At 34.9% G+C, this 14020-nt stretch overlaps 2 protein-coding genes across 3 annotated transcripts; both read right to left on the bottom strand.

Moving 5' to 3' along the window:
* Nucleotides 1-1335: 1335 nt before the first annotated feature.
* Nucleotides 1336-5332, bottom strand: LOC108813177 (phosphatidylinositol 3,4,5-trisphosphate 3-phosphatase and protein-tyrosine-phosphatase PTEN2A). The gene is made up of 13 exons (XM_018585655.2): nt 5120-5332; nt 4284-4778; nt 4090-4191; nt 3934-3990; nt 3732-3797; nt 3144-3320; nt 2982-3068; nt 2821-2885; nt 2671-2747; nt 2550-2596; nt 2327-2457; nt 2146-2215; nt 1336-2040 (listed from the first exon to the last, which is right to left on the bottom strand). Exons 2-13 carry the CDS (start codon nt 4716-4718, stop codon nt 1531-1533), a joined length of 1824 nt encoding a protein of 607 aa, XP_018441157.2. The 5' UTR covers nt 4719-4778; nt 5120-5332; the 3' UTR covers nt 1336-1530.
* Nucleotides 5333-6092: 760 nt separating this feature from the next.
* LOC108805590 (probable cysteine protease RD21C) lies at nt 6093-8298 on the bottom strand. Of its 2 annotated transcripts, none has more exons than XM_018577511.2 (5): nt 7732-8298; nt 7171-7409; nt 6912-7052; nt 6426-6821; nt 6093-6324 (listed from the first exon to the last, which is right to left on the bottom strand). In XM_018577511.2, exons 1-5 carry the CDS (start codon nt 8174-8176, stop codon nt 6232-6234), a joined length of 1314 nt encoding a protein of 437 aa, XP_018433013.1. In that variant the 5' UTR covers nt 8177-8298; the 3' UTR covers nt 6093-6231. The 2 variants fall into 2 exon arrangements, with proteins under 2 accessions (XP_018433013.1, XP_018433014.1); XM_018577512.2 differs by having other exon boundaries at nt 6093-6321.
* Nucleotides 8299-14020: the final 5722 nt, after the last annotated feature.

Below are 14020 nucleotides of genomic sequence, written 5' to 3'. Positions count from 1 at the left end.
TTTTAAATTAAATACACCTTTATACTTTATAGTTAAACCTACATTAAATAATTAATGTTTTTTTCTTTATACTACTATCCATATTTCCAAACAATATACTTATTTTTTACTACTATCAATTTTTCCAAACAATATATTTTATACTACTATCAATGTTTCCAAACAATACAATAATTAATCTTAATATTTTATATCTGTCATTTTCTCTTTAAAATTTTGTAGAAACATCATAATTTCATAAATTGCAAAATAATGAACTTTAAAATTTGGATTATAAGATTACAAATTATGAAACTATTACAATTTAAATCAAATGAGATTACATATTGGTCATCCATCAATTCAATCGGTTAGTCTCGAATTTTAGTGATTTTTGCTAATATGAATATTTTAAAAACCTAAATTGAATTGTCAGATCTCCAGATTAACCGCTATAATCACAATCGGGTTGAATTTAGAAACACTGATTTAAATGCAAAAATATTTTAAATACACTCTTTAAAAGTTACCAAAATATTTGTTAAGTTATTAGTAAAAATTTTCATCGTAAAATATTCCGCGTTTCCAAAAACGCGGGTCATAATCTAGTTTATATTAATCTTCTTCCTTTGTGCTTTTATAAATGATTTGAGAAAATTGTAAAATATGATCACGATAACAAAAAAAAGGTTGTGAAACAAAATTAGATACTTGTCAGCGCATCAAAGCTGATATCTCCCTATCCATGTCAGCGCATTTGTAGCGGAGCCAAACAATCTGCAGTTTGTTAAATCAGAAAGGGAAATGAGATGGACCGAAGATACAAACCTAAAGCATTATATAATAAGCAATAGTTACTTCCATTAGGCTATGCGTTAGCTTACCTTGATACATTAACTTTTATGCAATACTAAATGAACAGTCCAGAAAACAGTTACATATTTCTCAGATCATTTGATTTTAAATAAATTTTGTTTTATACTAGCAAGGCATTGTTAAGATTTCAAAAAATAATATTGTTTTGCTTTAATTTTTTTTTTAATTAATTCACACCCACATAGTGTGCTACCACGTAAACGTAGCATGCGAATTGCTGATTCGCTTAATGAAGTGATTCTCCCAGAGAGATGGAATCAAACTATTTTCTTCCAGGAAGACCTTTTACTGTTTTTAGTTTTAATTGAATAACTTTTCTTAACAATAAAGGCTAAACCAAGAAAAAATACAACCTTAATTTCTGTCTGTATTAATGATTATATTACTCAATAACATATCAAATGAGCCTCTAGATTCTTTTTTGGTGGATAATGCATAGTTTTATTATTTCAAACAATAGTTTCGCAATACAAAATTAAAGACGTAAGCAATCGTGCAGTAATATTTTGAGGAAAAAGAACCATAATGTATAAAGCCAAAAAGGCCATATTCAACGTAACAACAAGAAACCACAACACATTGAATGGATTCCATCTTCTGACTTGACTGGTTTAACATTCCCTGTTTTTATGTACACACACACACCTACCTGCCTTCTCTTTTGTTCATCATTCTTCAGTCGCTTTCGTAGTCGTCTTCATCTCCAAACGAGAACACAGATGCATCAGCCGCCATAACCTTGAACTCACTACTCTCTGAGCTTGACGCGTTGACCACAGACCCAGTAGGTTTCTCTGTCGCTTCAGCCTTGCTAACTGCTCCTTGCACCGCCTGAGATGGTCCCTTGTTTCCAGATATAGACACTTTCTCGGTCGCACGAGCTAGAGCAGAAGTTTCATCTGCGCTATGTTTGGCTTCTGTGGTTTGAGAAGAAGCTGATGGTGTGGTTTTGGTCGGGCCCGTTGACTCTGTTTCATTATCAGAGAACACATCGTCCTTATCAGGGTTCTCTGTTTCTTTATTAGGTTCAGGAACCGGTGTGACACCCTCTGCAGGAGAAGAATTAGCTGCTGAAGATTCTTCCTGTGCCTTTGATGCTGGTTCAGAGCTAGGGTTTGCAGGGATTGTTGTGTCAATATCAGCAAGAACAACTTCCACCATAAATCCAGGCGAAGGTAGCTTCCTCTGTATTAGTACAAAGGCCACACACAAAAGGTATGTTACCATTTCAAACCGAGGAATTGATGGATAGGACCAAACACACAAAGTCAAGCTGAGTAATATTATTACCTTATCAAAACCATCGAGCTCACTGGTTTTCAGAATCACTCTGTTTTCCATCATTGTTGTGTTCATCCAGCTGAGAACAAATTAAAAAAAAAACAGAAAAGCTAGTCCGTGAGACAAGCAGAAAAGCAAAAAGCTGTATTTGGTAATGGATTTGTGGATAACGAGGAATTAGCTTCCCAACCAGTAAAAATCTCCTTGATTGGCGTGAAAATGGATTTTAAAGTCCCCAGCTAACTCTGTTAGACCTGGCTCTCCAGGTAGGGCAAAGACCATAACCCCTTTCTTTGGGGCACTGAACCAAAAGTCTTCAGGCTGCAAAAGCAAATGAAGGTTTCACTTAACCATACAATGCAAATTCACAAAGGCTTTAACAGAAAACTTGATAGCAATAGACAGTGGCCTACCGATAAATCCTTGGTTCGAGGATGCTTTTTCGTGGTAAAGAGAACCCCTGCATATAAGTTACAAGAAGATATCAGCTCAGCATAATACCAGTTGTCACGAAACAATGATCGACCAACTCACCATTGTGATCTGAAATGGTGATGGATGGCCTAATCCAATAGGGACACCTATGGAGCCGGAATCCCCTAACCATACACCTAAATAAAAGAAATTTTACCATGACAATACAGAACTGTATGCAGCATTGAAGTATACGATAAATCAGCTTACTTGCGGCCTGGTTGATTTTCCCCGTTGAAGTAGGTTAAAATGCGTTCAAAGTATTTAACATATCTCTACAAATAATAATTAAGTAGACTCAATAGTAAGCAGAAGAGCGAAGAACGTTTCTATGAGCGATTTAGTTATAAAATTTGCAAAACTAGACTTACAATTTGGCTAGGTAGCACAAGCCCTTTTGCATCCACACATCGTTTCTGATTGTAGAAGTCCATACACTCTTCGGCAGTCGGAAAAAACTAAACAAGAAAAAGAAACATGATTAGTTCCATGTGTTTGACTAAGGTTTATACAATGTTATGATAATGATTTACCTTCAGATACAGCAGAAGACTACATATCATAAGCCCTGTCCTCGCCATTCCCGCCTTACAATGAACAGCCACAACATTCTCTATGTCCTCCTTTAACCACGAGTATGCACTTTGGCAAAATGAGGTAATCAAATGGATCGGTGGGCAATTATGATCGTCAAATGGGAAACTGGCCACCTGGACGCAAGAATTATTAGTGGAAAAAGGATGTTTAGGGACACTAAACTACAAAAGGAGGGAAACTAGTTTACAATTGTGCCTGCATAATGTGAATACAGCTATCAGCCTTAGAAACAGAAAGCATTTGGAACGGACAATTGAACAACTTCAATGCAGGAGGCTTTTTTACATATACGTCCAACATTTCAGGTTTAAAAAAAATGAGTAAACTATCACAATATTGTACAGAACCATTGTTTATATCTAACTATTCTATAAGTAACTCCGAGTTCCAGTAACTAGACGTAGTGCAGTGGTCTATGGAACAAGTTTCCTTAATTTTGACTAAGGCACATAATACGCAAGGAAATCATACGTTGGTCAAATGCAAGGAAAAATAGGAAGAAATATGAATTGGCTATTACATACCTTCCCTTCAAATAGCGATACATCATACAACCTCTCTGAACAAAGATTGTAAACCTTGTATTTTCCCTACAAAAAGAAAGAAATCATAAGAAACCAAAGTAACTAACACACTTATAAATACTTTAGAGACACATTAGCTATTACTGAAATATGAACATCGAAAATGCAAACCAAGCTTTGCTAACAAAAAAACTAGCAGTACCTTGTGTTGAGTTTCAAGAAAGTCGATAACTTCTTCCATATGGTTGCGGTAGAAACCCTGCATGAATGTTTAGAAAAATTCATTGGCCACTTTAAACGTAAAACAAAAATAGAGCAGATCCAGGGGTAAGGATTACAAGCTTAGTAATTGACTAACCTCGACATATCCAAAAAAGCCAGAACTCATATCACCAGCAGGAAACCCCATTGCAATAATGTTCTCTGTTATGTACGTCAGATCCAAATCAAACCCTCCTTCCTGAACCACAAGCCGAGCAAAAAAATAAACATTTAATTTCAGACAAATAAAGAAAGCTAGCAAGGAAGTAATTGTGTAAGTCAGAGTTGCACCTGGTATCTTCTTTTGTTCTGGGACACAGCATGGCGAGCCTTAACCTGTACTGCCTTGACAGCATTCTTCGATGTATCCACCAAACCTTTCGTAATCGTCCCAATAAAACTGGTTTGCGCTTCCGCAGACGAAGTTCCTTCGTTGGTCTCATCTGGTTGAGGAGACTTCGGAGACAAACGAAGCCCTAACCCACTAGTGAATTTAGCAAAGGCGGACTTTTCAGCGTTGTCGACGTCATCAGAATCAGTTCTTGCGGAAGAGAAAGGCTGAGGAACTTTCAAGCTTTTGGCCCATGTTGAGATCCCAGAGGCGGATAGCTTTGAAGCTACTCCTTTAGGTGAATCATCTGTTGTTCCAGCTTGTACAGCAGCAGCAGGAGGAGGAGGAGGAGGAGCATCTGGTGTTCCAGTAGTAGCAGGTGAATCAGACGACATGGTTTGTTTCTAACTCCGAATCCAAAATGTGAATTTTATCAATGTTGCAAGTCCTTTTTTCTGCAGGCATCATATTCAAAAACAATACATTAAAACACAATCATAGAAACTTCAACATCAAAATCAAGCTAAAATGTAAACAAGAAGCAACAAAAAAAAACGTGACTTGGCAGATTGTTATAAATATCATCACATCCTTGTTCTAAGCCGTTAAACAAGACCATTGTAATATGCCTACTACTCCCAAGAAGATGCATATTTGACGAGTTGATCAATGGGCGATGATCACCACTACATGAAACTCATCAATAAGCAGAAAGGCAAATGCTAGAGCCCTAAAACCATAGAGATCGAATGTGAAGCGTTCGAAATGAGATCACAAGAAATCACAGAGGCATAACCAAATTGAAGAGATTGAAAGGATAAGAGCTAGGGGAAAGGCCTCATAGATCGAGAATTAGATCCAAAGGAAGAAAGCTCGGTGGAACGAACGAGTAGAGAGATTCGACGGGGGGGCTAGGGCTCGAGCGAGGATTTCAGATATTCGATTGGGGATCGGATCGGAGATCAAATTCACGTGAGAGTTGCGGTCAACAGTAAATTTAATCACTCGTTTTGATGGTGGACTGAACGTGGCACGTGATCTCTCGACTTTATTTTCATTTTTTTTTCTCATCAATTTTTCCGTTTCAACATCAAACTAACAGAAAAAAAATTTAACTAACAAATTTTATATTCTGGCCGTTTCTTAAATATTTTTTAAAAAAATATTTCATAAAAATTACTAATCCTCGAAATTGATTAAATTATTGTTTTATCATTGGTTTCACATAATAAAAAAATTCATACTTAAAAATTATGAACTTAGAAATAGTGTATAAAAACATCACAAAAATCCATCTTTAAAAAATGAGGGAATATAATATTATTCTTGTAAATATAGAACATAAAATTCGGTTTCAAGAAAACCAAGATCAAATGAAAAAAGAATCAAAGGTTTTATTACTGACAGTGTAGCTAGAGACTACTACCAGTGTTGTAAGGATTCAAGACTTGGGCTATACATTTCAATGAAAACACTAATTAACATTTTTGATGAGTAATATAGCTTTCTTCAAAGACTAGGAACATCTAGAATCATGGTATCATCGTTCATTTTAAGGTAAGGCATGTAGATTCAAGGGTTTATTCTTTATCAAACTCTGCTTTGTCTTAGCCATGACCCATGAGGGAAGCGTTTTAGTTCTCATTTATCTTTCGCACAACATAAGCAGCGGATAGGTTCAGATTAACTAATTATCAAAATAAACAGAAGCTTGTGAGCCTTATGTTAAAAGGCTGTCAAATCTTATTACTCGAGGAAGATGAATCAAATCAAATCCAAGATAACATTTGAATATTAAATCAAACTATGATCCAATCTTCAAGTTTCCAAAAACAAAAGACTTGATCTAGGACACTTGGACTACAAAGCTCAACACACTAAACAGTTACTTTATTCGTTTGTCTCTCCTCAAGCGCTGCTCACAAGCACGTTACTAGCCTTACTGGTCGCAGTCGCTGGGCTTCGGGTTAAAGCTTTTACACTTAACGGACTGTTTGCCTTCTGTCCAAAATTTCATAAATTAAATCAGTCAAAAGTAACAAACAAAAACATAAAATGTTTTAAACTCTTTAAGCCATAAGAGAGAAGAAGAATAAACTAACCATTCTACAAGTACCATCCTTCGCACAGACAGGGTATAACTGAGGGCAGCAGCTAGAGCCGTTCTCACAGCAAATGGCTGACTCAAACGGACAACATCCCCAGCTATCACATTTTCCTTTGTTCTCACTGACACAACAACAAGTGGACTTGTCTGGACAACTGTAAGACTTGTCACAAACAACAGATCTGGTAGGGTAAGAAGCCAACATCGCCACACCACATTTCCCTGCCGAATCATTGACGTTACGTTGAAGCTTAATGTATCCGCTCTCTCCCCAGTTCGATCCCACTGAGTCGCGGATGATCCAGTAGTCTTGACCTTCTGATGAGGTTCCGTATCCCACAGCTAGCGCAGCATGGTCCAACGCTGTTCCGCATGCTCCTGTGAACACACCCTGAAGAAACGAACATAACATTTAATGAAACTGGTAATGCCAAAGAAAATAAATCATAAATGAAGATATTTTTGTTTTTAAGTAGATTACTGATTTGTAAAGCTGGAATTCTCGTCCACCGGCTTCAATTGCAACACTAACAGGTTGATGAGCAACAGCTTTCTTCAAAGACTTCTCGTCGTTCCAAGGAACATCCTCATAACCATCGATTGTAACAACGTGAGTGTTCTTCTGCATGAACAAAATAGAGCATAACCCATGAGCCACTAATTGCTTCACCCTAAGGAATATACGGACCTTCATTCACAAAAATAAAAAATAATAAAACATGATTTAACGGTTTTTGTACCTTGTCGGAATTGCATCTGTTAGTATCAGTGGCCGTGTAAGGGTAATCTTCCTCTGTGTCAAGACCACCATTGTCAATAATGAAGATAAAAGCCGCGTCCATGAGACCACCACCACATCCCTCATTGTAATTTTTGTCACAATCAATAAGTTCTTGCGCCGACAGAGGTACTAACTCCCCTGTCTTGATCTGGTGCATTCCTTCAATCGCTCCAGTCGTCGAAAACGCCCAACTACTTCCTATTTATTTGCCAATAAATAAATCATTATTTTCACTATCAGCCCGAAACGTTAAACGCAACTACCACATGCTCTATTGGTTTTAGTTCCCAATTTTTTTTTTGAGATTATTATGTACATAGGAAAAACTTCACAATTATTAAAAAAAATCCCTTTTTATTGAATTCTTAAAATAATATTTATAACCCAAGCTGAACTTTTATAATATCTGAACGGGGGTAAAATTTATAAATTCGAAAATTCTAAATCTGAATGAACCCAATTGGTTGTCTAACTCTACCAAAATTCCAGATCCGGTCCGGACCACATTCTCATATCATACCACATTCTCCTTGATCTCTGACGGGAACAACGGCACCTTTGGCTCTCCAGTCAACTTCATCAGGCAAGCTATCTCCAACCTTGTGTAGATACCTCTCTGACTCCACCGGAACCCTAGTCCTCCTCTCCATCTTCTTCCTCAAGTAAACGGCTCGAAACTCTTCGTTGGTCAGATCAGCGAACCGGGTCAACCCGAGTTGGTAGCTCTGGTTCGGGGCAGAGTTGTGCTCTTGCACGAACCTCGCGTTGTCCATGAAGATCTGGAACCGCTTATCCTTCTCATCTCCTAGACCGTTGTAGTTCTTGTGGTTCTCCACAAGCCACCGCTCGAACATCTTCCATTCCGCTAGGTTCTGATCAACCACCTTCGCCGTGACGCCGCAGGAAGCTAGTAAGACCGAGAGGATCGCGAGAGATAGGATTGTAAATGAGATTTGAATAGACATTGTGTTTTTTTTTTTTAGTTATGTTTCAATAGGGAAGGAAAGTTTTGACTTCGAGAGAGAAGTGAGAAGCGAACCAGATCTTCATATACAATGTGCAAGAAAGAGCACATGTGGCTACTATTGAGATATGCGGCCAATCCTCCTTTTAATATTTCAAATCTAACCTGGTAGTTTCTTTAAGACTCTTCCTTAGGCCTAGCCGCCTAGGCATAAAATTCGGAACCCGAAATCCGAACTGAACCCGAACCGAAAAATCCGATCCATTATCCGACCCAAAATATAAAAATATCCGAACGAATTTTGTAGGGTGGTATAAAAAATATCCAAACCCGAAGTGTTATTAACCGAACCCGAACGGATAACCCGAAAAATCCGAAAATAATAATTAATATAAATATTTGAAATATATATATATATATATATATATATATATATATAAGTATTTCAATTATTGAATTCAATATTTATGATAATATGATATATAGTAATAAATATCAAAAAATTTATAATTGCTTTCAGTACTTATAAATAGATACTTTATAATTTGTTCATTGAAATAACAAGTCTACTCTCTATAAAGTAATACATATTGTTTACAAATGATGTTTGTTTTCATGCTTGATCTAACATTTTATTATTATTACATCAAATTTATGTGTGAGAGATTAATTTTTATTTAATTTAGATGTTTTTCTTTATGTTTTTCTTTAAGTTTTTGTTTTTTACTTTGGTTATATCCGAACCGAACCGATGTAACCTGAATCCGAATAATATATGGTTACTTTATGATTTTAGGAAGCAATACAATTTTGAACCGAACCCCGAATTATTATTATCCGAACCCGACCCATACTAATAAAATTTTAGTATGGGATTTAGAGGCGTAAACCCGAAAACCCGAAAATCTGAAAAACCCGATCCAAACGCCAACGGATACCCGAACGCCCATGCCTACTCTTCCTAGTGAATAGTGGTGACCCATATGGTACACGCCAAGGGTTACAAAATTATAAAATAGGATAACACATCTAGTATGAAAAAATATTTTAAAATACAATTCATAAGTCTACAATATCTCTACATTAAGGTTTTTCCCTAGTTTTTTTCTTTTTGAAAAAATGTTTTTTCCTAGTTCAATACTCTCTTTGTTTCTAAAAGATGTATATTTCAAGTTTTTCACAATTATTAAAAAAAATATAAAATTGTAGTTACTAATGCATTATTTTTCTTAATGAACTATTTTCTATAAATTTTAACCAATAAATTTTTAATAAATGCAATTATATTTTTGAAATGCAGAATTTATCATTAATCAATATATTGAAAACACAAAAAATGTATTTTTTGAATTAAAGGTTTTTTCCAAAAGGTGGATTTTTTAGAAACGGAGAGAGTATTATATACTTGTATCAAGGGCCATTTAGAACAACGTGGATCATTTTAATCTTTCAAGAAGTCAAACACAAAAGCATTGGCTTTTCTTATGTTATTAACTTATTATGTCTTTTGTTTAAATAGCCACAGTAGTTATAAACATTTTTTTTGTCTCGCAGAAAATGTAATTGTCATAAGGTTGAACCGTTCTTGTTTGTTGATGTTGTACAAGTAAAGAAGAGCGAAGGTTGGTTAGATAAGAACATACGCAACGTGAAAAAATGGCCGGACAACGTGCAACAATTTTATTTTAACTAAAGCCCTTTCTCAAAAAATAAAGAAAAACAATTTATTTTAACTAGTATACATATTTCATTAATTTTCAACCTAGCTAAGATAAACATGATTCCTCTTATGTAATAGTCGTTGCAAGAAAAAATAATCATTGAAAATGTAGTAATGTTAATCAAACTAGACTTTTAAATCATTTATTGAAGTCTGAAAATGATCCCTTGTTTATAAGACATTGAAAAGAATCAAATATCATTTACTATCTTTTGACGTTTTATCATCAACGCTACTCATGAGAGAGAAGTGAATGTGGCTTTTAGAATATTAGCATAATCTCTGGCTCAATTGCAAGAAAAAAATAGATTTGACCCAATGACTTACGTTGGGTTATCATGGACTATGATTGGCTCCTTTTATCTATACTGGGCCAATACTTCTTTCTTATACTTCCTCTTTTTTTTTTGTTCTTATACTTCCTTTTGATTCTATAAGTTCTAACTAAAATGATGATCGTATAGCGGTATAGATTCTAGAGCCATGTCCTTCAGATTTATTGGCCTATAAATATTCGTAAACAATTTTTACTATTTCTTCTACAATTTCAAAACCATACAATTTATGTATAATATTTGGAAGTCAAGATGAATGCTTTTTAAAAAAGATGAATGCTTCATTAAGCTTTGTCTAGCATGATGCTACTAGCATCAATCCCTTTCATTAAACTTTGTCTAGGATCAGCTATGGCCATGAGGCATCCATTGCTGCGGTTTCTTGTGTGTTTGTTTGTTTTATAGATATATGTTACTAGAGTTTTATTGTATGTCGAATACACCATTAATTTTAGTACTTCTATCAACCCGACATATCCGAAAAACATAAGGCTTTATCGCAAATACCTTGTCAACTATGGAAGTCCAAGTTTTTTGGTTAATCATCTCGAACATAGATGCACGGGCTTATTCTTTAACTAACTCTGCTTCATCTTAGCCATGAGGAAGTTGTTCAGTTTTGACATAAACTGTAAACTAAGAACCGGAAGACTTGAATGTTCTTGTTATTGAATATCGACCAAGGTTAAATCAAATATATAGTCAAGACAACCGACGTAAAACCTAGAAAGATTTGGAAAATATCCTAAAACACATATGGATATATCCGAACATTAACATAATTATCCTTCTAGTAATATGGAAATATACTATTTCATAATAAGATACCTCTCTGCCTTAACCGAAACCCCAGTCCTCTTCATCTTCTTCCTCAAGTACATCGCTCGAAACTCTTCGTTGGTCAGATCGGCGAACTGGGACAACCCGAGTTCGTAACTCTGATTAGGGACCGAGTTGTGCTCTTGCGCGAACCTCACGTTGTCCATGAAGATCTGAAACTGTTGATCCGTGTCCATTAGACCATTATAGTTCTTGTGATTCTCCACAAGCCACCGCTCCAATATATTTCGTTCATCTAGGTTCTGCTCAATAAATTTCGCCGTGACGCCGCCGAGGTACGAGGATAGTAGTAACACCGAGAGGATCACGAGAGTAAATCTAATTGCAGTAGACATGTTTTATTTTTGATACGTTTCAATGAGATTTGTGAGAACTTTTGCGTCGAAGTGTATTTATAGGGAAACTTTTGTCTTCGAGAGAGAAGTGGGAAGCGAGAGGGGGATACATGGGTTCATTCGTATTGGGCCTAATAGCTATGACGTGTCATTTGTTTTTATATTCAAAATGATTAAATACAGTGGATAATTAAGAGGTTGATTCAACGAGTTTCTCTTGTATATCTTGTTTAACCTTTAGATTTTTAGTTAACTTTTAAACGTCGAAATAAAACTTTGATAAACTTCTATGACTAGATTTTAAAATAATAATAATACTAGATTTTATATCATACAATATAATATGTTTTCCTATTATTTTAAAATAAATTTCATTAATAACAATATTGATAAACTCGTTTATATCTTATTACTTCTTTTCATATCCATAACCACCACACCCTCCACTTCGATATCCACGGCCACCTCCACCACGGCCTCCAAAGCATATCTTCTCTATTGTACATTGGAGCTGCTTTCGCTTCACCCGTGAAAAGATGTTGATATATGACAAGCATAATAAGAACAGAGAGACGATTATTAAAGGAAACCAGATCTTAGTCAGCGTGTGTTTCTCAATAGCGCCGGTCCGATCCGGTTAGTGGTTCATGAAGGAAACAATCGACACTCTGCTTTTAAATGTTATCGTTAAGTTATGAAATCAATCAAATCGATTTTGTGTTACGAAGTTTGGTTATTTATTTCTGGGTTCGTTTGTATGTGCAGCTCTGAGTCCATGGAAAACAATTGGATCATTGGGAGCGATGAACTTTATTTTGTGTGAGAAACCAGAGGAGGAGAAGAAAGAGGTAGAGGAAGCAGAAACATGGAAGATCAAGTTTCTCCAATATTAAAGTTAGGAAAGGAAGCTTTAGGGTTTGGACTAATAAATTTTGGTAACAGAGATCTATCAAAGTGGGCATCCAAAATTAATTAATTTTGATTTCTGTGTATTGTATGATCTTTCTCTCTTTCGTATAGGAGAAAAAAAATGATAAAGAATACGATGACAAAAAGAATGAAAGACAAAGATTATTGATTTAGTTAAATGATAAAAATGACAATACACCCATGTTCGAAATTGCGGTAGGCGTGAGTCGGGCGGTCGACTAACGCCTAGCGAGTAGCATAAAAATCGGAGATTAATCGTGGATTAATCAGGGATTAGTTTTTGTTGTTTTAATAAATATATATAGATATTTATTTATTCTGCAGAATCAAAAGAGAAATCATAGAGCGGTCCAGTGGTTTGGGTCTATCTGTGTTTGTAGGAAGGTTTTGGGTTTGAACAGCATAAGTGTTCAGATATTTTTTTATATTTTTTTGTCATTAATGTTGGCGAATTGACAACAATACCCCTGTCTTCTTCCCCTCAATTTTTTTCCCTGCAACTTTAAATTCGCCGTCGACAAGTATTCTTCGCATTTCTCTTCGTCTTTCTTGTTTTATATACATATAATAACCGAAATATAGTAATTCTATCAACAAAACATTCATTTCTAACTCAAAAAGTAAAAAAAAAATTGTTTTTTCAGAGAACCGGGTTTTTAACCGAATAACACCAACTTGACGCGGTTGCTTGCCGCGGAGCGTGTATCCGCCGTATACTCGGTCGAGTTGTCTGAGTTTTCGAACATGGCAATACACACATCAAAAATGTTTTCCATGAAAAGTGTTTTTTGTGTAATTAGAAACTGATAAAGTGTTTTCCAATGTATTTTTTTCTTAAATTTTATATATATTTCAAATTTAGAAATAAAAATATGTAAAATAATACTGTTACGTAATTATGTTTTCAAAAAAAATTGTTACAAAAATACAAAATTTGATTTTTTTATAATAATGATATCATAAATCACATAAACACGATATAATAGAGATAGATAATACATAATAATAAACTATACTAATTTACTGATAAATTTTATTTAATAAACTAAAATGATTTAATATAAAAATTAAAATCCACACGGTTGTGATCGAGTCATTTATTGAAATCTCAAAATGGTCCCTTGTTTGTAAGACATTGGAGAGGTCATTTTCTACGTTTTTTTCTTATTATCAACGCTACTAAACATGAGAAGTGAACTTGACTTTTAAGATACTAGCTTAGGGCATCATTATTAGAGGGATTGGACTTTGTCCTTTAACCAAATTTTTTTTTTTTTTTTTTGTTCAGTAGTAAATAAAGACCAGACTTTATTTAAAGGCTTTTCCCTTCTCTTTCCTCCTCGATTCTCACATTTTCCCTCATAAAGAGGCTTTGCTAAGGAACATCGTTAAGGAACATTAATCCATGAGCCCGACTACAAGATAAATACTTCTGACCCAGTGACTTACGTTTGGGTTATCAAGGACTATGGGGGTGATTAGTTCGACTGTGGTTATGAAAATTTAGTTGTAATAGTTTAGATGTAGATAAGTTTGTTGTAGCTGTAAAGTTGTTGCTGTAGATTTTTTTGCAGAGACTTTTGCTGTAGTTAAATTTGTTGTAGTTGTAAGTTATATGTTGTAGATATTTCAAAATAAAATATGTGATGTATATATAAAATAATTATTTTTATCAAATAAAATAA

This window comes from Raphanus sativus, chromosome 6, assembly GCF_000801105.2.
Source record: "Raphanus sativus cultivar WK10039 chromosome 6, ASM80110v3, whole genome shotgun sequence".
In the NCBI taxonomy this organism is placed as follows: Eukaryota; Viridiplantae; Streptophyta; class Magnoliopsida; order Brassicales; family Brassicaceae; genus Raphanus; species Raphanus sativus.
The sequence above is the reverse complement of the archived record's forward strand: the minus strand, read 5'-3'. Positions and strand labels throughout refer to the sequence as shown.